The sequence below is a fragment of the Rhagoletis pomonella genome, unplaced genomic scaffold, assembly GCF_013731165.1.
Source record: "Rhagoletis pomonella isolate Grant_MI unplaced genomic scaffold, Rhpom_1.0 Rhpom_scaffold_00007, whole genome shotgun sequence".
NCBI classification, from domain to species: domain Eukaryota; kingdom Metazoa; phylum Arthropoda; class Insecta; order Diptera; family Tephritidae; genus Rhagoletis; species Rhagoletis pomonella.
This window is the reverse complement of record NW_023458561.1, coordinates 11,935,842-11,960,229: the sequence shown is the minus strand read 5'-3', so window position 1 is coordinate 11,960,229 and position 24,388 is coordinate 11,935,842. Positions and strand designations below refer to the sequence as shown.

The 24,388-nt window shown below is 34.3% G+C and overlaps 2 protein-coding genes across 4 annotated transcripts in view; one reads left to right on the top strand and one right to left on the bottom strand.

Annotated features, from left to right (window-relative positions):
* Nucleotides 1-8,272, top strand: part of LOC118742328 (cytochrome P450 9b2) — a 46,402-nt gene extending 38,130 nt beyond the window's left edge. The window contains exons 2-4 of the mRNA XM_036474317.1: nt 6,203-6,704; nt 6,777-7,413; nt 7,471-8,272. Of these exons, the coding sequence (XP_036330210.1) occupies nt 6,203-6,704; nt 6,777-7,413; nt 7,471-7,637 (1,306 nt within the window). The 3' untranslated portion in view covers nt 7,638-8,272. The remainder of the gene's footprint in view (nt 1-6,202; nt 6,705-6,776; nt 7,414-7,470) is intronic.
* LOC118742329 overlaps nt 1-24,388 on the bottom strand; it is a 212,823-nt gene that overhangs the window by 139,705 nt on the left and 48,730 nt on the right. The window lies entirely within an intron of this gene.

Here is a 24,388-nt window from a genome sequence, read left to right as displayed (position 1 = left end):
TAAATATAAATATAAATATAAATATAAATATAAATATAAATATAAATATAAAAATAAATATAAATACACAAATACAAATAAAAATATAAATATAAATACACAAATACAAGTAAAAATATATGAATTTAATACGTATGTTTAAAATTTTTTTACAGGTATCAACATTAAAATGAAAGTATTGAAAATTGTGCAAGACTTCAGTTGCGAACTTAATGACAAAGTTATTATCGTAACTGACAGAGGCACCAATATGGTGTCAGCGTTTTGTTCAAGCAACCATATTTTTTGCATAAACCATTTGTTAAATAATACAGTGGAAAAATCAACGAAAGAAACGCCAGAAGTCTTTGAACTCAGCAAAATATGTACTAAACTCGTTAAATATTTTAAGAAATCAGGAATTAATTCGAAGCTGCATTCTACATTAAAAAGTTTTTCCCCAACTCGTTGGAACACCATATTTTATCTTATGAGTTCAATTGAAAAGAATTGGGGTGATATAACATCAATTCTTCAGCAAAATAACGAAATGCACAGAATCCACAATCTTAATTTGAGTTACTTGAAGGCCATTGTAAAGATTTTGAGTGCATTTGAAGAAACCTCTAAAAAATTAGAGGGTGAAAACTATGCAACAATGCACTGGGTACTAATATATGTTCATCGTTTAAAAAAAAATGTGTACTATTAATAACGAGGACACTGATATCATTAAACGTTTTAAAGAAAAATTGAGCCACTACTTAAGTGCGATTGTTGAAAAAAATATTAACATTTTGCATAAAATAGCATTTTTCCTTTTTCCACCAACAAACAAATTAAAACAATTCTCTGAAGAAGAAAAAATTATGATAAAAAGTGAACTAAAAATAATAATGGGAAAATTTTTAAACAACTCAGAGACCACATTATTAAATAACAGCGACAGAGTTGAAAATGAAGTCCACAAATACCAGATCATGGAAGTACACTTTAATGATAGTTTTGACGTTCTGCAGTGGTGGAATATGCATAGAATACAGTTACCCATTTTATATAAAGAGAGTTGTCATCTGTTAGGTACCCCTGCAAGTAGCGCTCCATCAGAGCGAATTTTTTCTTTAGCCAGAAATTTAATTTCAGAAAAAATGAGTACTATCGGGATAAATTCAATAATTGTCGACCAAATCATGTTCTTGAATTATAATATTGGGGAAAATAATCAATTATCAATGAAGTTGAAAGCTTGATTGAATAGTTGAAGTACAAATAGCCTAAGTTTTTTTTATTTAGAAAAAAGTATGTACATACAACCTTAGTCAATAGTATTAGGCACCCAATAACAACCAAAAAAGAACTCCAATAGACATACATATATACAATGACTTTTTTTCGTTTTCCAAACTGAAGTATGTGTTATTTATTAGTAAATTATTACAATATTAAGAAATTAATAACAAAATCATAAATATTTGAACAGTCCACACTTTAAATTAATTCAAAGATTAACCGTTATCAAAATTTGAACTTTTTAATCAGTTTATAAAACTTTTAGGGTTCTATACTTGTGGTAAATTGCAGTAAAATAAAGTTGTTGCTAGTGGTACAATAAGTACACTTGCAAAAACAATCAGACATTTATCCAAATACAATTATACAAGAATTAACCTATTATTAAAAATCAACACGAATTCTTAGACGCAGCAAATATGGACTTTATTTCACTACAATTTATTGGGGTATAAAACCCTAAAAGTTTTATAAACTGATTCAAAAATTAAAATTTTGATAAGGGTTAATCTACGTCCTTTCGATTAAATTAAATTGTTCAAATATTAATGACTTTGTTATTAATTTCTTAATATTTTAATAATTTACTAATAAATAACCCATACTTCACTTTGGAAAACGAAAAAAAGTAATTGTATATACATATTGGAGTTCCTTTTTTGAGTGTTCCTTGGTGCCTAATACTATATAGTGCTCAGCTTCCCGATCGAACGACAGTATTAAATAGTAAATATGATATTATAATGACATAATTACACCAAAAATTTGTTTAATGACATTCACTTTACATATAAAAAAAATTTCAAAACCAACTTTGTGTGTGATTCTAGCAATCGATCGAAAGTTGTATTATCTATTTTTAATTTCCTATGAACTATGCATATATAAATAATTTAGTTCCTTAAAGATGTACTTTCCCTTAAAAACTATAAATAATTAACCTGTCATTACTTATTGAAAATGTATTACTTATCATTTTGTATATGAAAGCAGACACTTTAAATAAATTTATATATGTACATAATACTTATATTATCAATAAACTGAATTTTGTTCTAATTATTAAAACGAAACGTCTCCTTTTATTTCACCGGAAATATTAGTGCGATTCATGAGACGACGCAATATGACATTTTTGCCGAAATTATTTTTTGCAACATCATTTGTATTTGACTTTTGCTAGTGTGCAACGATCCCTCTTTCTCCCGGTATATCACATGCCGATTCATGTGCATCCTTTCTAGCACAGAATCGTTTTTAGCTGCAACAACAGCAGTTAGTGGACGATATTTATCTTTGTATAGGCGGTGGCACGCCCCCTTTTCCAATAACGTAATTTTCCCTTCGAAACTTTGGGTTTGTCTTCATATATCACTCAACCAAATTCCAAAGCTCTACCGCAAATACGCACGCGCCCTTGATATATCGAATTTGTTATTGGCCTATGACCATCCTTGGAAGGTGAAGCAGTTTGGTAAAAAATTACGTTTCTTCTTTAACAGGTCATCCGCAGATAACCCATATGGAATGCTTATTCATCTCATATTTTAAAACGCTCCTTCGAGGTGTTGCTGTGGGAGTCCCTTTTGTCTCTCGCTCGGCATTGGGCTAGCTGGGTATTAGCCTTGATAATTCCCTACATTGTTTTTCCATGTCTGTTAACATTATGTAGTATTTATTAAACGAAAACTTCCAAAAATACTCAAAAAATACTTGTGAAGGAACATATATTTTGTGGAAGTTTAGCACCATAGTACTGCTTGTTTATGTTTTTCTTTTTTTCGGAACATATTTTGTTTGAGTACTTTTTTCATGTATACAGTGCTCAAAATTTTCACTTCTCTTCCTTCCATGCCCTCTTTGTTAAAGTATGAGTAGTTTACATATTTGAAAAAAACTTCACAGTGAAGCAAACTGAATTCCGATGCAGACCTTTACTTTGTAATAATGGTGCGCATAAAAGATACAGCAATTTCCATTATCAAGTTACATACCTGATGCGATGATAGTGCGAATTAGAATTCCATTTTAAAATAACCGGATGACAGTACAAATGAAAATTGCAAAGATTGATTTCGCGTGTTATTATTCGTTATAATAGTTTTAAAATCAATTGAATTTAAGACTAAAACATTGAAAATAAAATTATAGTTTAAAAAACTACAAACTCACTTTTATTACAATGTGAACTAAAAAGTAAGAAATAATTTATAGAAGCACATATTTCGTTTAAGAAGAATAGGAAGTTCCCTAACTTGATTTAATTCAACTTTTAAAACCAACCTAAAATAGGATTAAAGTAATTGACAATAAAATTAATTTTTCCGGGAAAAAAAGCTTGGGATGCTTCTTAAATTTTATAGTCCTGCTATTGACAATATTAAATATTACTAAACTGATAATAAAAAGTTTAAAGCAACTGATTTCAAGCACCCCACGTTTTATTTTCCGGTAAAACTAATTTTATTACTTTAATCCTATTTTAGGTTGGTTTTAAAAGTTTAATTAAATCAAGTTAGGGAACTTTCTATTTCTCTTAAACGAAATATGTACTTCGACAAATAATTTTTTAATTTTTAGTTCACATTGTAATAAAAGTGAGTTTGTAGTTTTTTAAACTATAATTTTATTATATCATCCTTCACTTTATTGACTGACTTCAACTTCAGTGTAAATTAAACAAAGCAAAACATGATTTTTATGCAATGAAAGCTTCCACAGAAAGTAACGGTAGAAACGAATTTTTGGGTAATCATTCTATTTTTCAGCTGACTACGGTGAAGCATTCTACTTTGCATTCGCTGTAATGAATCAAAGCAGCGAAATTAATAAAATATTGTAGAATATTTTACTATGCATAACCTGCAATGCCTAAAAGAAGCGAAAAAATTAGAAGACATTATAAGGCAACGCGTTCTAGAGCACGTTACCACTATAAGCGATTACCGATGTTTTGCTGGTAATTAAGTAAAAGACGTTATTTGACCAAATATATGAATCGATCTTGGGAGATCGATTTATTTTTTGCCGATTTCTTCCAGCATCGATTATTTTTATTTGGATTCGAATCGATTCAAAATTCGATTTTTTTTATTTCGATCTGGCATTCTTACTATGACTAAACAAAACTTTCGTCGGCATTCTATGGGGGTTGATGATTTCATTCGATGCTTAGGAAAAATTTATGTTCTAGCCGATAAATCGAATTGCATCGATGCAATATTTCGATGTATCACAACGAAAAAAAACATCAATGTGTTTTTTTCACATCCCTTCCTAAAATGCTTAATTTGCTCTTAATACTTGTCATCTTCATTTCAAAACCAAATGCACTATCTTTAGTAAAAAAAAAATTGCATATATGTTTTACGCAAATTATTACTCATCATTAAGTACCAAATTAAACAAAATGCAAATTTAGGCAAAAACCGCAAACCGCGATGAAAGGACTTATTTACATATCGCACACCGTCTTCAAAAGAGGCACAACTAAAAAAAAAATTGGCATAAATCAATTGGTAGGACTTTTCTGGCTCAGCGAATAAAAGCCTAACGAACTAACGCCTAATTTTTCGAAATGAAAGAATGCCTAAAAAAGAACGCATAACAAGAAAGTGAAAGAACGTCTAACTTTAAAAATGAAGGAAAGCCTAATTTTAAAAATGAAAGAAAGTCTTAATTGTTAGGGTTTCTTTCATTATGAAATAACGCCCAATGAAAGAAGGCCTAACAATCCGAATTAAAATTCTTAGAACTTTAAGAAAATATATTTTGGAAGGAAAAAAAACGTATTTTTAAGTTATATTGAACTATAAGTTATGTAAATACAGTTAAATTTTCAACAACTATAGCTCTACATAGAGGGCATTTCAGAAAGTTTTCAGCTGCGCTAACTTTTAGCTCATTATGACAGTTCGAGCAAATTTTTAAATGCCGACATGGCAAAAATAATATATTTGGCTTTGAAACCAAACACAACACACATCGCACTATTACTTTCGCCAAAATAATTATTTGCTATGTTTGCATCAACAGTCTCGTCGCCATCATTATTTTCATCCTCGCTATCATCATCATCCTCGTTATCACTGTCATAAGGAAGTCCATTGGTTTCAAATATGTCTTCATCTGGTCCTAGGTCAACACAAATTTTATTTTTTCCGAAAACCATTGATGAATACAAATACGCAAGAATTATTTACACCATTCATGATTTATTATGAAAAGCAATGGTTGCGAAAGGTAAGTTCCCTTTTACAAAATGTTAAAATGAAGGTATTAGTTTTGCCTTTTACAAAATGCAAACACCACCTTGTAAACATTCCGTAAAAGGCAAACAATCAAAAATGAATAAATACCTAATTAGGCGTTTCTTCATTTTTGATTGTTAGGCTTTCTTTCATTATGACGAAGCACCTAACAATTTTAATGAAGAAATGCCTAAAATGTTAGATATTCTTTCATTATGAACAACCGCCTAATTCCTATATGAAATATTTAGGCAATATTTCATTTTTTTTTTAGGCGTTAGTTCGTTAGGCCTTTATTCGCTGAGCCGACGTTTCTCAAATTAGTGCAAATGTTTCTTCATGATTATATCTCTAACTAGAAAATTACTGTTATACCTGTTCTTCTATTAATTGAGTTGAATCTGTACGATCCACAAGCAGTTATATTTCCGCATCTGATTTTGGAATTGTGCCTCTTTTGAAGACAGTGTGCGATATGTATATTGGGACAATCCATGGCAAGTGTTATATCTTGTCTATGTCACAATTTTGCGGTCAAAGTAATGAAATATGCGCATCTGAATGCAAGGAAGGGAAATTATTTTTATTTGGATATTCTTCGTATAAATTTTTTTGTTATAAATAATTTCACAACACATTTTCTTTACAAAACTTAATAATGCAATCGATTTTATGTATTTTAGTGACATCGCCGGCTTTTACAATTTCCGTTCGCCTGTGTTCCTGGTTCAGAATCCAGAGTGTATTAAAAAAATGACTGTGAAGGACTTCGACCACTTCGTAAACCATACACCTTTTTTCAGTGGTGATGATGACCCACTCATTAATGGTATGTTGACCGTCATGAAGGATCAACGCTGGAGGAATATGCGTAACACACTTTCCCCAATTTTCACCACCTCAAAAATGCGTGCCATGTTCTGTTTGATGAACGAATGCTTCAACGAGAGCTTGGACCGTTTAAGAGAGAATACTAAAGGCGGCAAAACTATTGATTTGGAACTAAAAGGATGGTTCACTCGACTATCAAATGACATTATCGCCTCAACAGCTTTTGGACTAAAGGTCAATTCTTATGAGAATCAGAACAATGAATTCTACACCATCGGGCTGTCAGTTTCAAATTTCCGCGGCAAGCAAATGATAAAGTTCTTTATTGCAACTACTTTACCAATAATTAAGAAAGTAAGTTCTATGTCTGTATACTACGTAGGATTGAATCAAATTTTTAGGGAAAATTTTTAATTATATTTTTAGATTCTGGGATATAGAATATTTGACGAAGAAAAAACCGATTACTTCAAACGACTTGTTATAGATACGATGAAATATCGTAAAGAGCACAAAATACACAGACCTGATATGATCCAACTATTAATCGAAGCTAAAGAGGAGTCTGATCAAAAATGGTCAGACGATGACATAGTTGCTCAGTGTTTCATTTTCTTCTTCGCTGCTTTTGAAAACAATGCCAACTTCTTGTCAGTAATTAGCCACGAGCTGATGGAAAATCCAGATGTACAGCAGCGTTTGTATGAAGAAGCAATTGAAGTGCGTGACGAACTAAATGGAAAACCATTAACCTATGATGCTATGGTGAAGATGAAATACATGGACATGGTCACTTCGGAAACATTACGAAAATGGTCTCTTGCCGGAATGACGGATCGTTTATGTTCGAAGGATTATGATCTCACGGATGATGATGGAAACTTGATATTCAAATTTAAGGCCGGCGACTATGTGTGGTTTCCCATAATTGGAATGCATAACGACGAAAGATACTTTGAAGACCCTGATTCTTTTAATCCTGAACGATTCAGCGATGCTAACAAAGACAACATCAAGCCTTTCACCTATTTGCCTTTCGGTGTGGGACCACGTATGTGCATTGGTAAGTTAGAATGCATTTTTGAATTTAATAAATATTATAATTAACTTTATGTATTAGGTAATCGATACGCACTCATGCAAGCCAAAGCTATGATGTATTATTTGATTTTGGACTTCAAGTTCGAGCGATCTCCAAAAACTGTGAAGAACATTATGGACGATATTCGCGGATTCCAAATCAATCCAACTGGAGGATTCTGGATACGCCTCGTGCCGCGCAAATAGTTTTGATTTTTTATCACATATCTAAACTGATCATGGTGGAATAATAACAAGGTGTTGTCAGTAGCGACGTGTTTGTTGTAATTTTGACAAGATCGGCATGCTTATTTTCAGTGCTTCCGATCTTAATTTTTATACTACTATACGTTGGGAAATAGTATCTAAAATACTCCATTTTAGTATTTCGTTTTATAGCGATTTTTAAAGAACTTGGTGTTTTCAGAACGATATTAATATTTAAAATTGCTGGATTTGTATTATTTTTGTCCTCAAAATATAAGATATAAAAGATATCGTGGTTATCAATGGAAAAATACGTACACAAAAATCGTATGGAAAGGCGATTTTTTTATATTAAATATCTTTTGCTGCATTGTCATAATATCGAGCCAAATGGACTACTGATACACTAGAATAGAGCGGCAGCACGGTTAGATTACGATTTCGCTTATATTATCGGTATTTATGTGTTTTAATCTATTTAAAAAATCATATACAGTCTTATAGGAAATTTCTTTATTTTACGGCCTTTACTTTTTCATAACTTACAATATATGTCCAAGCTGTGTGGAGCTAACGATACAAACATATATTCAGGCTTATAAGCTTGTAACTATACATTTTCCTACATTTAATTTGAAACAGTATGCACAAACGGATTAAAAGTAATAAATAATTAGTACCTTTTCTACTACTTTAAAATGCGTGACCGGAATAGACCTGCCGAAAAAGTGAGGTTAAGTTACTGACAACACCTATGTAAACTGATAATTAATGCTGACTTCATGTGATCGGTTCTGCTAGTATAGGAAAATTATAATTATCTATTCTGATAAACAAAAAATTTTCAGGTAAAAGTGTCACCGTTTTTGAAATATTAAAATTTTTTTGAATAAAAAAAAATCGTGCCTTTTCATGTATTTTCTTTAACTGCATCTACAGGCTATACTTAGTAAATTTTTTATGTAAAATACTTCCAGATAGTTGCTTCTCCATACTCAAATGCAATGTATATAAATATATTAAGGGCGACAGGTAATAAGGTCAATGGAAATAAGGTCAATTGAGTTTATTTCCCACCCTGGTGCGAAACAAAGTCAATTGACATTATTACCTTTTCAGAAGCGAAATAAAGTCATCAAATATTTGGAAAAAAAGTCATTGACGCTATTTCCTCATTCAAATGGAAATAGCGTCAACAATGCTTAAAGTACGTCGATTCATAGAAAAAAATGTTGTTCTTACAATAAACATTGCCCCGTAAGTGTTGTTTTTTAATATATGAAAAAGGTTATTTCCAAATCCTCAGTGTTGTGATATTAATCCAAACACAATCATGAACTATCACCAATTGATTTTTTTAAACAAATTTAAATTACGAATATGTAAAAACGCGATGCGAAAAACTAAACGCCTGCGCACAGCTGAAATACGAGAAATATTTGAAGAAAGGGTGTAGAAATGATCTATAACTTGCAAAACATGTTTCGTTTCCACAAAAATAAAGCGAACACTATTAAATTGAAGAAACAGTCCATGTCCAAAAACACCGGAGGAACACTGAATGAATTCTGTGTTTTAAATTAGCATATTTTGAACGAATTCGGAATGTCTAAGATGGAAAAGAAACCAACCTTTCTATAAGGAAACAATTACAGAAAAAGACTTTTCTTACACTGTATTCATGTCTCCGCCAGCAATTTGTGACGACATCATTTAAAAGCAGCTAAGTAGAATGACGACACTATTTATTAGATGGCACATTCAACGAGCCAATGCGCCAAAATGCGGGTATAAACAATTATTGATTATTTAATATCGGAACCGAGATCATATAAGTTAATTGATTGGTTTTCACACACTTTTGAAACACAAATTATATGCCTTTTTACTGCAGACAAGTTGTTGCCCCAAAACACAGCAGAAATCTTCCAATCAGGGCTGCCAACTATTCTTAGTTATGAGGTGCCATATTGAGGATAAAAAAGTGCCAAAATGTGCCAAATAGAAAAATAAAAGTGCCAAAAAGGTGTCATTCCTTTTAATTATTCACATTTAGCAATAAAATAAAGCTACATTTTCCAAACAAAAGTGCAATGATAAAATAAGATAAACCAGTTGAATAGTCTTTATAAATTAGAAAATTTTAGTTGAGAAAAACAAGTGTACGCAGAGGATTTGACAAAAATGTATTGAAATGTTATTTTTTTGTTACAAAATTGCCATTTTGGCACTTTGTGCCAAATTGAAAAATTAAGTGCCATTTGAAGTAAAATAAGGACAAATGGCACGGTTTGAGCCAAGTTGGCATCCCTGCGTCCAATAACTTACAAATATAAAAATGTGAAATATCGAGGGCTTGAATTCATTAATACCCTCTATCTGCAATTTGCACACGCCGCGGGGTAACGTGACGTGGTGTGCGCGCCGGTCGCGCGCGGTGTGGCGCGCTGACGCGGGCCGCCGCGAAGCTAAGCAAATTTAATGTTTGAAAGAGAAATAATATCAATGGCTTTTATTTCCTTTCGTGGTGCGAAATAAAGTCAATTGACCTTATTTCCGTTGATCTTATTACCTGTCACCTATATTAAGGAATCATCATAAAATTAGGACTATTTTGGGATTTTTAACTTTTTGATATTTTCTTCCCCAACTTTGACTGTCTCTGGTGAAAAAAAATGTACTGAGCTATAACTTTACATTACATAAAAAAATTGCTCATTTAATAAAGATTTCAGAAAGGTGCCACACTTACTGTTTCGAATAGAAAAAAAAAGTTATAGCCGCTTTTGTGGGTAAAGGACTGAGACACGCTAGAATGTATTTAATAGATTTAAATTGAATTTGCTCTTGTTACCGTCAAATGACACGCTAAATAGTACAAAGGTACATTATTACCTGCTCCTGACATTATCTTATGTTACTTACCGGAATTAGTGAAAGTGGATTTTGTGAAATTGGACCCTTCGAACATTGTGTTATTAATACTATGACAGAGAACACGCAGTATACGTCGCGTGAATATGCGGATATTCACCTAATTTACGGTGAAGCTTGCTGTAATGCCAGAGCTGCTTAAAGACTCTATGCAGAGCGATACCCCAATCGTCGGCATCCGGGTCGTGAAGTATTCGCCCGGACCCATAGAGAAATAGTAGAAGGTAAGTGATTTTTACACCTTTCTTGTTTGCTTGCTTGTTAAATATCATTTTTCACTTTTTTAAGGTCGCATACCTGAAAGGCGTGGCGGCGAAACAGGACGTCCTGCAACGGTAGATGTTGAAGTTGTGTTAGAGGAAGTGGAACTAGGTCTATCGACTTCAGTGAGAATGATGGAAAGACGGACGGGTATACCAAAAACTACAGTTCACAAAGCTTTAAAAGACCATCGATTTCATCCCTACCACATTCAATGTGTTCAGGCTCTACAAGAAAGAGATTACCTGTCGAGGGTTAGATTTTGCCGTGAAATTTTGCGAATGCATGAATCATTCCCCAAATTTTTTAATAAAATAATTTGGAGCGATGAATCACCATGCAAACGTGATGGTTATTTTAATTTACATAACCTTCACAGTTGGCAGATAGACAATCCTCACGAAATGAGAGAAGATCGTTCGCAGTACCGGTACAAAATAAATTTATGGTGCGGTAGTTTTAATTGTCAGATATTGGGACCTGTGGAACTGCCGCCAACGCTCAACTCTCACCGTTATTTAGAGTTCCTTCAGGAACGACTTCCAACTCTTTTAGAAGATGTACCCTTAAACCTGCGGCGAAGACTATGGCTGCAAAATGACGGGTGCCCCGAACACTACCGGCGTCAAGTAAGAGCTCATTTAGACGAAACTTGTCCTCGCCGATGGATTGGACGATACGGGCCAATCACGTGGCCCGCTCGATAGCCAGACTTGAATCCATTAGATTTTTTCTACTGGGGCTGTCTTAAGGACAAAATTTATTCAAAAACAATTCAAACCGAAGAGCATTTGCGGGAACAAATAAATGGAGCTGCTGCTGAGATAGCCCAATTGAGTTTAAGATCTCTAAAAGCGTATTTTCTTAAAAGGTGCCGAGCTTGTATTAGAGTAGAAGGTCGCCAATTTGAGCTTATTTTATCAATAAATGAATCAATTTTTCTTCAAAAAACTCATGTATATTTTATTTCACGTGAATCCATCCCTCACAAAAAATTTTGATAGATATAGCCCTTGTTATAGACTCTAGTCCGAATTCCGGTAAGTAACATAAAATAATGTCAAGAGCAGGTAATAATGTACCTTTGTACTATTTAGCATGTCATTGGTCGGTAACAAGAGCAACTTAAATTTAAATCTATTAAATACATTCTAGCGTGTCTCAGTCCTTTGCACACAAAAGCGGCTATAACTTTTTTTCTATTCGAAATAGTAAGAGTGGCACCTTTGTGAAATCTTTATTAAATGAGCAGTTTTTTATGGAATGTAAAGTTATAGCTCAGTACATTTTTTTTTCACCACAGATAGTCAAAATTGGGGAAGAAAATATCAAAAAGTTAAAAATCACAAAATAGTTCTAATTTTTTTGATGGTTCCTTAATATATTTTAACTACATTGCATTTGAGTATGGAGAAGCAACTATCTGGAAGTATTTTACATAAAAAATTTACTAAGTATATCCTGGTGTGTAGATGCAGTTAAAGAAAATACATGAAAAGCACGATTTTTTTTTATTCAAAAAAATTTAAATATTTTAAAAACGGTAACACTTTTACCTGAAAATTTTTTGTTTATCAGAGAGCTCAGCCCCCCACCTACCTTCCCCTAAAGTTTGGCAGGTTACTTCTGGGACACCCTGTATGTAGAAGTGTCATAATCCAAAAAAAGCAAAAAATCGAGTTAAGTATTTATTTCTTATGATGTGTAAAAATTTCATAGCTGTAACGATTACCAGTAGTCATTAGAACAAAAAATGTATTATTTTTTCCCCTGGGAGTATATGTAAAGTCAAAACTTTAATGCCGTTTTTCTCGAGTTTCAAGTTTTCTGAGTTATGACAATAGTGAAGTAATGAAACTCAAATAAAAAATTCATTTGGATTCACCCACGTCAATGTTGAAATTCATGCCTATCAAAATTTTCCATATCATTGTGAAATTATTAGGTGCAATCCCGTATTCCTCGGACTCGGACTAGTAAAACTGTCAGAAAATAAAAATTCGCTCAGAGCCAGAGAGTAACATTGAAAAGTACGGGATCGCTTTCTAGTAAAAAATGGTAACTTCTGTCAACTTCAACATAACCTCCAAATTATGGTTGTAAATTTTTGCTTATTTTGTATGTAAACACACTCAGCTCACACATTTAATAACCAAAAATACTTTCAAATTCATTAGAATCCACTTAAGCAAGTAATTAAATACTTTTCAACATGAATTAGCAGAGTGCACTTTTCTTTTGTTTACAATTTGGTTGCCAAACACACTATAGCTGATCGTTTGATACATTTACCAGAATTTACCAGCAAAAAATTCTCGGACTAAAACTGGTAACTTCTGACAGAGAGAGAACCGTATTTACTCTCATTTTTGTCGTCTCAATAGTCAGAGAACCGAGTAGGGGATCGACTTCCAGTAAAATCTGACTGATTCTGACTATTTCTAACTAATCCGGACTCGTACGTGATCGCAACTATTAAAATGTCTTTTAATAGCATATTTCCTTTTTTTTTAAAGGTCTTACTACACAAAAGGCATTGTATACAACCAAAAGAATTTTCAATATATGTATGTATGTACATACATATTTCTCGCAAGGCATCTTTGTGTTCAAGAAACAAAGCAGAATACCCACCCACGATGTTGATTTGTTGCTGTCTCCCTAACGACTAAACGATAGAGCGTAAGACCAGTGTGGTCGGATAACTTTATGGGCTAGATTTGCAACCAAACTCAGCAATTCTACATAGCACTTTTTCTTGCCTAATTTTAAACTTGCCAACTAAATGCCAAACTAACTTGCCAAATAAATGTACAAAAACGTTTGCCACTTAGAAGAAAATGTTTTGCATTGGTGGCGGCGACACACATTGGGACGTCCCCATATAAGCTGCGGCCAAAAGTAGTAACCGTACTAGAAATTCGCTGAAATTTCATATATGGACTGTTCCACACTTAGGAATGAAGAATGTGGAAAATTGTAAAATTCAACGCGCAACCACGCCCACAACTCTTGTGGGCGGAAATAGTAAATGTTACTCGATTTTGATGAAATTCAGAGCATATGCTGGTTTTAATGAGAAAAGCTTAAATCTGAAAGATCGTCAAAATCGGTTTAAATTATCGTCCAGTAATTCTAGAAAAACCGGCGCAATTAAAAAAAAAATCTTTTTTGATGAAATTCGCTGTGTCCTGCTCGTTTAAGCTAAAATTTTCCAACTTGGAAGATAATAAAGAGGTTCTTATTATGGCGCCCACCTCCTACACAGCTTTTTTGGCTTTAAGTACTAAATTTTATGGATTTTGGAGGAAATGAACAGGCACACTTATTTTATTTCTAAAATAGGTTCCTATTTCTTCATTTTAAAAATGACAAAGCGAAAACATTTACAATACCTGCATACTAAATTATGTGCACGATATGTATTTACATTGAAACTTTCAATTTTACCTACATTTTATACAACAAATGCTGAGGTAAGGCAAGCAGGACTCTTGCCATCGAAAACGGATCCCGTCCAGAGAAACGTCCATTTTTGGCTGAACGTTGATTGGGAGTAATAGATTGCCGAGTCATTAATATCTACACCTTGTTTAACTTCCACTGTATATTGCATATTATTCATTTTATGTACATATCAGATTCTTTCCTTTTTGCTCTACAATAAAAATTCAATAAACTTTACAGGAGGTGGGTCTATAAAAGGAAGAATAGAAGCTGAACTCGTAGTTCCTCGCAGCTGGAAGTATTTGAGATATGACACGCATTTTTAACGTTTACTTGTCCTAAGTATAATTTAGCTCGCTTCCTAGGTCCTTTTTAAATATCCCTTTTTAAAGTAAGCACTCGAAAAATTTTACACTCACAAATTATGTAGAATTTCAAGGTAAACTTTTTCATACATTTCAAACGATGTATACAAATTATATTATTAGTATAAAACTATATTCAAAAACTGCTCATCAATCAGATTGGCTTTTTATATATTCGCACAAGTGGAAAAATTAATTCAAATTACTTGCGACAAAATGAAAATCTTTTCTTACAAATTTATTTTTTCGCATTGCTCCTACTTTAAGCTCGTATCATGATTGCAAATATGCATTTTCATCCAAAATTCTTTTTGGTTTGGGTTAGCTGGATATTTTGCTATGCATCTGCGTAATTATTTTATCAGAATTCGCTTATCTGTTTTTACTTCTTTTGGCTCCTGTAGTCCCATAGTCCCATAGTGCGACATGAGAATGAAATTCCTTTGGTGGCAAAACTGGCGCGGAAAGTATTATGCATTCCAGCATCTAGCGCTGCGAGTGAAAGGTGTTTCAGTGTGGCAAATCAAGTTATGGAAAAACGAAGAACAAATCTTAAAGGAGGAAATTTGGATGCCATTTTATTTTTACATTCGAAAGACAAGAAATAAAATATTAATATCAATATTTTTTATTTCTAACTCCTACTTAATGTTATAGTTAAATATGTTTAATTTCTATGAATTTATGAATTAATTTATGCCGAACTGAATAAAATATACACTATGCAAGTTTGGTAAATATGGTTTTGGCATTATCTGGTCACACTGCCATTGACGATGCTAATTTATTAGCAGAATTATGCTGTTACTAATCGACGATGCTGTTAGTAATCGTACGATGCGACGATGCGGCGTTGCCGAGTAACTTCGCTACTTTGACATCGTGGTAATCGTCAAAAGTGTTAGTTATTAACGCACTCGTATGATACTAGCATAATCGTGAAGGACTCTGGTACATACATACGAGCACCAACTAATTTCATTTAAAGAAATGGCGTGTCGTCCATTTCCGCTGTAGCGTACGTAGTTCATAGGGCGACATCTACCTCTCAACCGACGAGGTTGATGTCCAGACTTTTTATAGGAACCATGCAAAGCAAAGGTTTTATAGCTGTCTGGACACACAACATTGCAAGTGACTGGACACACAACATTGGCAGTTGATAAAAGCGTTGTAACGTTGTAATAAAATACAATCGTCGTTTGGAGTCGGCGTAAAACTATAGGTCTCTCACCTTTGTCTGACAACATCAAGGCGCACGCCGCAGTTCGAAGGAGAAGCTCAGCCAAACACTAGCATATGTGTAAGAACCAATTATTATTATGTTTATGAAAACTCCCAACAATCCAAGTCTGACAAATCGTCTTTTCAAAACATTTGGGATTTGATGGATGAAAAATTGTAATATATTATATTAATAGAACTATTTGAAGTACGAAAATAACGGTTTTTAAATAGAAAAAATGATAGTTCAGGAATTATAAGAGGCTTATTTTCATGTTGTACCCGACCCTAAGGACAACTTTCAGGAAGGGGAAAAAAACTATATTAATTATTTGCGTCGGTCATATACATATATATATAAAGGTCAGTTTTTCCCGAACTTAGACTTCTTTACTTGTTTATGATCAAATAGAATATGTTTTCAATGTTTCGGTGGAAAATTGGAAATAGAAACTTTTTTTGTTGGTTTCGCAAATTCTTGTTCAAAAACATTACTTTTTCCACACAATATCTCTGAATACTTTTAATATTTGTTATTTGATTTTACATTCCTTTGTTTTACATTTTTGGGATTTTGAGAATTTTTCCAAGAAATTTCACCAAGACGTGGAATTAGCGTAATGTAATCGAAATATTCTAGAGCCGCGTAATTGTGTCTTTGATTGAATTGAAGTATGTAATCGTAATATGTAGCAGCATTTCAATTTTGCACTGTATTCATCCATACAACAATGCAAGCTGATTGGCATTCGAGAATGTGCCAGCCAGATTGAGCGACTATAAGCGAGAGTTATGTGGCTGTGACATTAGCGCACACAAGGGGTGCGATTTGGGGTTCTAACCCCCCTAAAGCTAATAACCTTAAATACAAACTGTATCTTAAAGCTTAGAATCCAGCTCTCAATAAAAATCATAAGAAATATTTATTATTATTTCTGTTGCTTGAAAAAAGCACTTTCCTTTTGCTGTAAATGTTCAAGAAGAAATAAATGGGCGAGCATTTTTTGCTTGAGATCTGCAAACCTTTCAAGAAATTTTGGTAGAAAAAAATTTCGTTTCTATTTCTTGTGCGTCGTTTTATATGAATTTTTCGTTTTCTTGAGAGTTCAGTTAATTTTTCGGTGTTCGAATTATTAAAAAATTAGACAATCGTGAAAAATCACCATCTCTGTCGAAAATCAGAAAACCATAAATCGAGGAAAATGTACATTAAAGTGTAAAAATTTCATGAAATAAATTAATTTGTTTTTATTAAAACTCTTTTTTAACATTATTACTTTTAAAAGTGGAGCTCATCTTGGGTTTATCGAACCGTTTATTAAACAAGTAATTTTTAAGCAGAAAACCCAACCGACTTCAATTCTCATATACAAATTTAGGGTTACCATTAATTTCTTCATCTTTCCGGAAAAAAAAATATTCAAAAACGGTTCACGTGGTCCAAAGTATGCGCCTACATAAAAAAGGAAAAATATTCCGACGAATTGATAACCTCCGCATTTTTTAAAGTCGCTTAAAATTCTTGGAGTTCTTTGTTAATTTTATGCAAATAAAGTGAAATTTATGAAACTTCAAAACGTTTATTTATTTATTACATACTGTACATAAAACTTGCATTTATCTTAAAGAGCGTATTTCAAAGGTGAACTAGTTCAGAACGCGTTGCCGAGGGGACAGTTGCCACTTCGCAGCACATCGACATCAAAATTATGATACGTGTATTTGAGAACATTGGTTTGGGAGGTATATGTCGAGGACTGGTACCGTTCATTTTTAATACACTTAGGTGCTAGGTCGGTTTTCTGCAGAGATTCTGCAAGTGCATATACTAGTATATACATAAATAAATCGAAATATATTTACTAGGAATGTTAATCTCGGGATCCCGGCCTGTTTAGATTCCGTAAATCCCGCGATTCTTGGCAAATAATCCCGGGATTTTCGGGATTTGTAATTTGCACTGATGGCAATAATAAGTATAAACTCCTTTTCTAGACCAGTATTGGCTAGCTCACTATACATATAAAACGTGTGAAAATAAATTGTACACACAAAAATCAATATACTTGCGAAACCATGGGCCAAGTATAGTAAAAATGCGTTTTTAATTTTTTCACTCCGACGTCAGTAATTCAAAAATTTTAATTATTATTTGAATTCTAAAGAAATTTCCTCTTTCATTTGGTACCCATACTTTTATTCTAAATTGCATTGAATTTTTTAAATAATTTTTGAAATTAGTCCCAACTTTTAAATTACAAAGTACTTCAAAATAAATCCTGACGTCAAAGAGGAAAAATAAAAACGCAACTTTAAATAAAAAAGTAAGTTTCAAATCCATTTATTTATTATTTATTATATGGTAGGAGAGCTTCCCAAACAATATAGAAGCAATTTTTTCGATTTAAGTTCTTGAAAAATAATGAATATCTAAATCCCGTAAAATTGTAAAATCGAAGAAATTAACATCCCTAATATGTACGTTTATAAGCCATCAGTATGCAAATGTGAGTAGATGTTGTGCGTTTCTCTGAAAACCATTACTGCGTTAATATTTAAAGCGTTTCCTATGCAAATGGTTTCCGGTATTATGAATGGCTCCATCTGAATCAAACAATCACAAGTGGCGCATCCTCATTCATCCACATTCACGCTCATGCTTTTGTGCATTATTCATATGCTTACGAGCCTAGCTTGCATAGCACATATCAACTAGGGTGATACTTTTTCTATATTTTCATAATATTTTACGTTCCCGTTGTGGCAACCACCAAAAAAACAGCTGACAGCTGCTTGCTGAATTAGTGTTGAATTTAATAGAAAATGGACAGCGGTAGACTCGTTTTTGCGAAAGGTTATCTCGCTCTCTGGATTTTTGACTGCGACACGAGGCGGATGTTTGGTTACACAAACTAGCTATCACACATATATACTCCTATTAAATATTATAGTTGTAATTTTATGTAATAAAGTGAAAATTAAATAATAAATTACCATCGCATCTTACTTGTACGCTACAACTGGTGACCCCGACGGTGAGAATTAAAAAACCAATAGAAAACTCGCGACTACATAAATTGGTGGTCCCACACTGTAACGTACGCGCACCAGCACCGACTCGATCCGAACCTAACGCCTACTGCCGACGACGGGCAAATAATATCCGCACGCGTTGTGAAACTGCCCCCATTTTGGAAGGATAATTTCATCCTGTGGTTTGCACAAGTCGAGGCTGCATTATCGCCCAATCCGCTCAGACGGCGCAAAGTATAAATATGTACTGGTCCACCTCGATGAGACGGCTTTACCATTTGTCGCAGATATAATTTCTTCCCCACCCGAGGAAGACAAATATTCCGTTTTAAAAGAACATCTGATAAGCACCTTAGAAGATACCGAAGACACTAAACTTCGCCGTCTCCTGCAGGGACTCGAGCACATTGAAGGGAAGCCCTCACGCTACTTGCAACGCCTTAGAAACCTTGTTCCTCGAAAAATACCAGACGAAATTTTACGCACCATATTCCTGGAACCACTATCATCAAATATTCGCTGCGTCTTAGCAATCAGCGCAGCACCAGACCTAACCACGCTGGCTCTTCAAGCGGATAAAATACTCGATGCTCAGAGTAGCAATCATGGCGATACATAAAAGCAACAGCGAACCGCCGATGAAACCCGTCGAAACAATTTCACAGCAAAACAGTATCGATGAGCTAAGGGCAGAAGTACATGCGCCTCCGAAGAAAATTGACAGTTCGATGGTCGGCGGTGGCGTCTGCTGTAATCGCAAGCAGTCAGTACTAATACCTTCGCAAAGCAACAGTTCCTCGAAACACCACTACCCTCAGGCCAACAACAAAATTCTGCACCTATTCGGGAACCAGATATAGGGTCGATTTCGGTACATAATCCGGTGTACCAGAAGGTAAAGCAATTCGACGGTGTCACGAAACGCGCCAAGCATCAGACTCCCAAACATAATATTCGCCACCATATAAACACAAACGGAACACACGTGGCCGAGCGACCACGGGGACTGGCCGGTGAAAAATTAATAGCAGCGAAACGCGAATTTAACTTGATGTTACAGCAAGAAATTTGTACACCCTCTGACAGTGAATGGGCAAGCCCCCTCCATTTAGTAAAAAAGAAAGATGGTACCTGGCGCGCTTGTGGCGACTATCGCCACCTTAATAAGGTCACGACACCCGACCGATACCCAGTAGCACATTTGCACGCGCCATCCAAAGGCTCATCCAGCAACGTTTCGTATGGCCTCACATGAATCGGGACATCGCGCGATGGGCCCGAAATTGCTTATGCTGTCAACGCAGCAAAATACACCGGCATGTAAGAAACGCCCCGCAAAATATTGAGATCCCAAGCGAGCGGTTCAAACTCGTCCACATTGACATCGGTGTACAGATACTGCTTTACAATCATCGATCGTTACACACGATGGCCGGAAGCGATACCGCTAAAAGATAGACAAACCGAACCTGTAACCAACGCGTTTTTCAACGGCTGGGTGAGTCGATTTGGAGCACCAACAACCATAACCAGCGACAGAGGAACGCAATTTGAATCCAAATTTTTTGCTGCATTTACGAAACTTATTGGCTGCAACCGAATAAGGACGACCGCATACCATCCAGCTGAAAATGGTACGGTTGAACGATGGCATTGTTCACTAAAATTTGCCATCATGTGCCACTCTATACAAACCTGGGTCAAAAATCTTCCAGTCGTACTGCTCTGCCTACGAACCAGTTTTAAAGAGGATATTATGTATAGCCAGCGTCGCGGAAATGGTGTACGGTACAACACTACGCCTTCCAGGCGAATACTTCGTCGACGAAGAAAAGGGGCCTCAAGCGCAATGTTTTGTGGAGAAATTTCGCGAATTCATGCACACGCTACGCTCTGCACCTACCGCTCATCAAACTAAATCGCGTGCATTCACACATAGGACTCTTAATACAACCACACATGTTTTCGTTAGAGTGGACAAAACGAAGAAACCACTTGAACCACCATATACGGGCCCATACGGAATCCTCGAACAGATCAGCGACCTCGTTTTTCGGGACAAAGTGGAGGGATGTTCGACTACAATCTCCACCGAGCGACTGTAACCCGCGTTCATCGAAAATACGACGGAATCTCCGCCACCTAAACAAAACAACGAAAGCAATACATCACCAGCGCCAACAACCAGCAGTGATCGATTGCCACGCAATCTTCAAACACATAAGCGGAAACAGCGAAAGCAGTAGCTCGGAGTAGAACTCTAACAAACTTCGGGGGGCTACTGTGGCAACCACCAAAAAACATCTTACAGCTGCTTGCTGAATTAGTGCTGAATTTAATATATATATATATTTCTATTAAATAGTATAACGTATGTGGAATGATATACGAACTGATGCAGTAAAAAGAAACAGCGATACCTTCGGATGCAACAAATACTGTTTTCGCACTCACATGAATATTTTCGAAATTTCCAATAAACATTTTTATAGAAAAGACTCATGTCCTTAACGATTGGCCTATTTAAGTTTTCAGGCATATTGCGGAGGGCTTTTTCAAAAATGTCATTTTGGGACTTTATTGTGCCAACTTGAGTTATTATTTTTAGCCATTTAGACGATAATTAGTTCACAGTTATATTTAGGTGTCCTTGTCCTTGTCCGTGGTACAAAACTAAAATGAATGTGGTGCAAGCAAAGTTTGGGAAAGCGCTCATAGCCGCCTTTAATTTTCCTTTTCAACTTTAAAAAAATCTTAAGTAGAGTGGTTTGCACATATTTCACTATATTCCTGACTCTTGCATAGTATCTAATGCTTTTTTGCTTGCTTTGCACTTTATTGTCATTATATGCTGTGATTTTGCAGAGAGATCAAGCAATTTATGATTCTTGTTACGGTCTCATTTCGCTGCTATGTGAAACTTTTTTTTCGCACTCGTGGGTTTTCCTTCTAGTGTTTTGCTATCTTTAAAGCCGACGTTTCCTTTGTAAATAAAGTTTTTTTTATGTCTCATAGAGAAAAAATTAAAAAGTACGTTACTTTTCGTGACAATGAGTTTCGGTATGCAAAATTTACAAGCAAATTTTCAGAGTTCGTTCGCTTTCAAGGAAATTATTACTGCATTATAATATACACCGAGGTCATTTTTAATGTAATGCTTGTTAAGATTGCGTAGTAGATTTTGGTATACTCAGTTTAGCTCCTGAGTTTACCAGAATGTTTTTAAAATCTGCTTAATTGTCCACGTTTTATTCCGCATACGTTAGTTGTAATTTGTAAGTAATAAAAAAAAAGTAAATTACCATCGTATCTTACTTGTACGCTACAACGTATTAAGAGACAGCCACTTTATATGAGTTCTATTTTTTTGGTAAAACAAAATTTTCCGAGCGACTTCTTCTGTTAAACTATCAAAATTTACCGTAAAACGTTGTAGGTATGGGAGATCGAGCGAAGAATAAATGATTATGCGTACTTCATTGAGCTTCGCCAAACCCTGGTACCACTGCAATTGAATGTCTCATATCGAATTTGTTTTTTTTTTTTTTTTTAATTCTGGGTTTTCGATTCTCAGTTTAACGATTCTCTTACTTAAATCAATTCATCAGTCCATGGCACAGTGATCCAATGTGATAAAGTGTTTATCAAATATGCAAGAATATTTTCTACTTAAGAGTAAATACAACTTTCTTTGAAACAATTTGGCTACATATAAATATAACGGTATCCAAAAAGTCATAGTAAGCAAATAGGGAAAAATTAAATTGTGCGTGCAACGAAAACTGGGTGTTTTTAAGGCTCAATAACTTGTCGAAAAAACTTTGTTTTAACTTCATTTCTTTTTCAGTGAGTGTTTTAAGTAAGAAAATTCAGGGAATATAAAAAAATATCCCTGAAGTGGGCGCACATATATTTTTGCAGCTGATAAAGTTCTAACCTTTTTGGTGAGTACCAAATTATAACTTATTATTTTTTTATTCTTTTTTTTGTAGACGAAATCTTTCTTATATCGCGAAACAGTGCACTTACTATATTCATTCTCTCAAATGATCTATACACTAATAGAATACGCAAAAAATCAGCGCCTAGCTGCGGCACCCATACATTTATTTTCTATTTTCAACATGACTCCCAAAATTACAAGACGGAAAACTTTATAATTGATTTTGTTTCTGGTAATATTAGTTTAAGATCTAATGATATAATTAACCCTCCGTGTACGAGGTGGGGTATACCACACCCCAGAGGTTTAAAAATCTTAATAATTCTTAAATAATCAAAGCGGGCTAGTCCCTTTCCCCAGTAGCTATAAACTCAACGTTGCCGTTCCGATTAGTGCAATTAGTTTAGTCCGGCTTTTGCAACGAATCGCGTAACAAGTGCGCAAAGTGCCCTTGGATATGTGCTATTTGAGTTTTGTACTCATGATGAGACATTAGTTCATAAGCTGAAGAAAAAGTAGTGTTTTTGTTTTTTTTTTAAATAAAGGCCTATTAAAATGTATAAATAAATACGTCTTTTACTTAAACTCATACATTATTAGATGCTAAAAGAAAATAAAAGATTTAGTCACCTAGTATATGGAGGGTTAACTTTAATAAATTGAAATCATATGCGCTAAGCCTAATTTAGAAATTGGACCTAAAGTGGACAAAAGTTTTCCGAAAAAAGAGAGCGATTTCTTGATGCAAATAAAGATTGGCTCGAATTTCAAATAGGCTTGTCACAATTTGTTTGTCCTAAGGGCCAATTTCAAACGGCACTTCTTAAGTTTAATTTTGATTGCTATTTAAATGTCATTTAGCTTTCTTTCAGATCAACTTAATTTAAATATGCAAACAAGTGGCAGCACCGTTGCTAGTTCCTGGAAATTCTTATTGCATTTGTTTGTTTGTTTACATTTTGTGCTGAACAGCTGATGGTTGTGGCCATATGTTGCTCCATTTTTGAAGTGAAACTTCTTACACGAGGTCGGAGATGGTTGCATTAAATATTATCTCCATATTTCTCTGCCGCAGAGGTTGCGTTAAATATTTAACACCCAGTCATAAAATCTCTACCGTTCATTCGATTTTCAAAAATGAGGTGTCACATGAAAGGCCTCGTCCTTGCGGTGTGCAACATAGCCTTAGTTCCATGAAAGGAGTTGCCACATGTTAGAAAATCGAATTCGAAGTTTCTCTGCCGCAGAGGGTTGCGTTAAATATTTAACACCAGGCATAAAATCTGTATCGTTCGTTCGATTTAAAAGGATGAGGTGTCAAATCAAAGGGCTCGACATTTGAATGTGTAATTTGATTTCAGTTTTCCAAAGGGTTGCCATATATACGAAAATCAGATTCCCATTATTTATTAAAATAAATAAAGTATCCCAATATGGGTATCAAAATAAATGGTTTTGAATATGATGAAGATGAAGATGAAGATGAAGATGAAGATGAAGATGAAGATGAAGATGAAGATGAAGATGAAGATGAAGATGAAGAT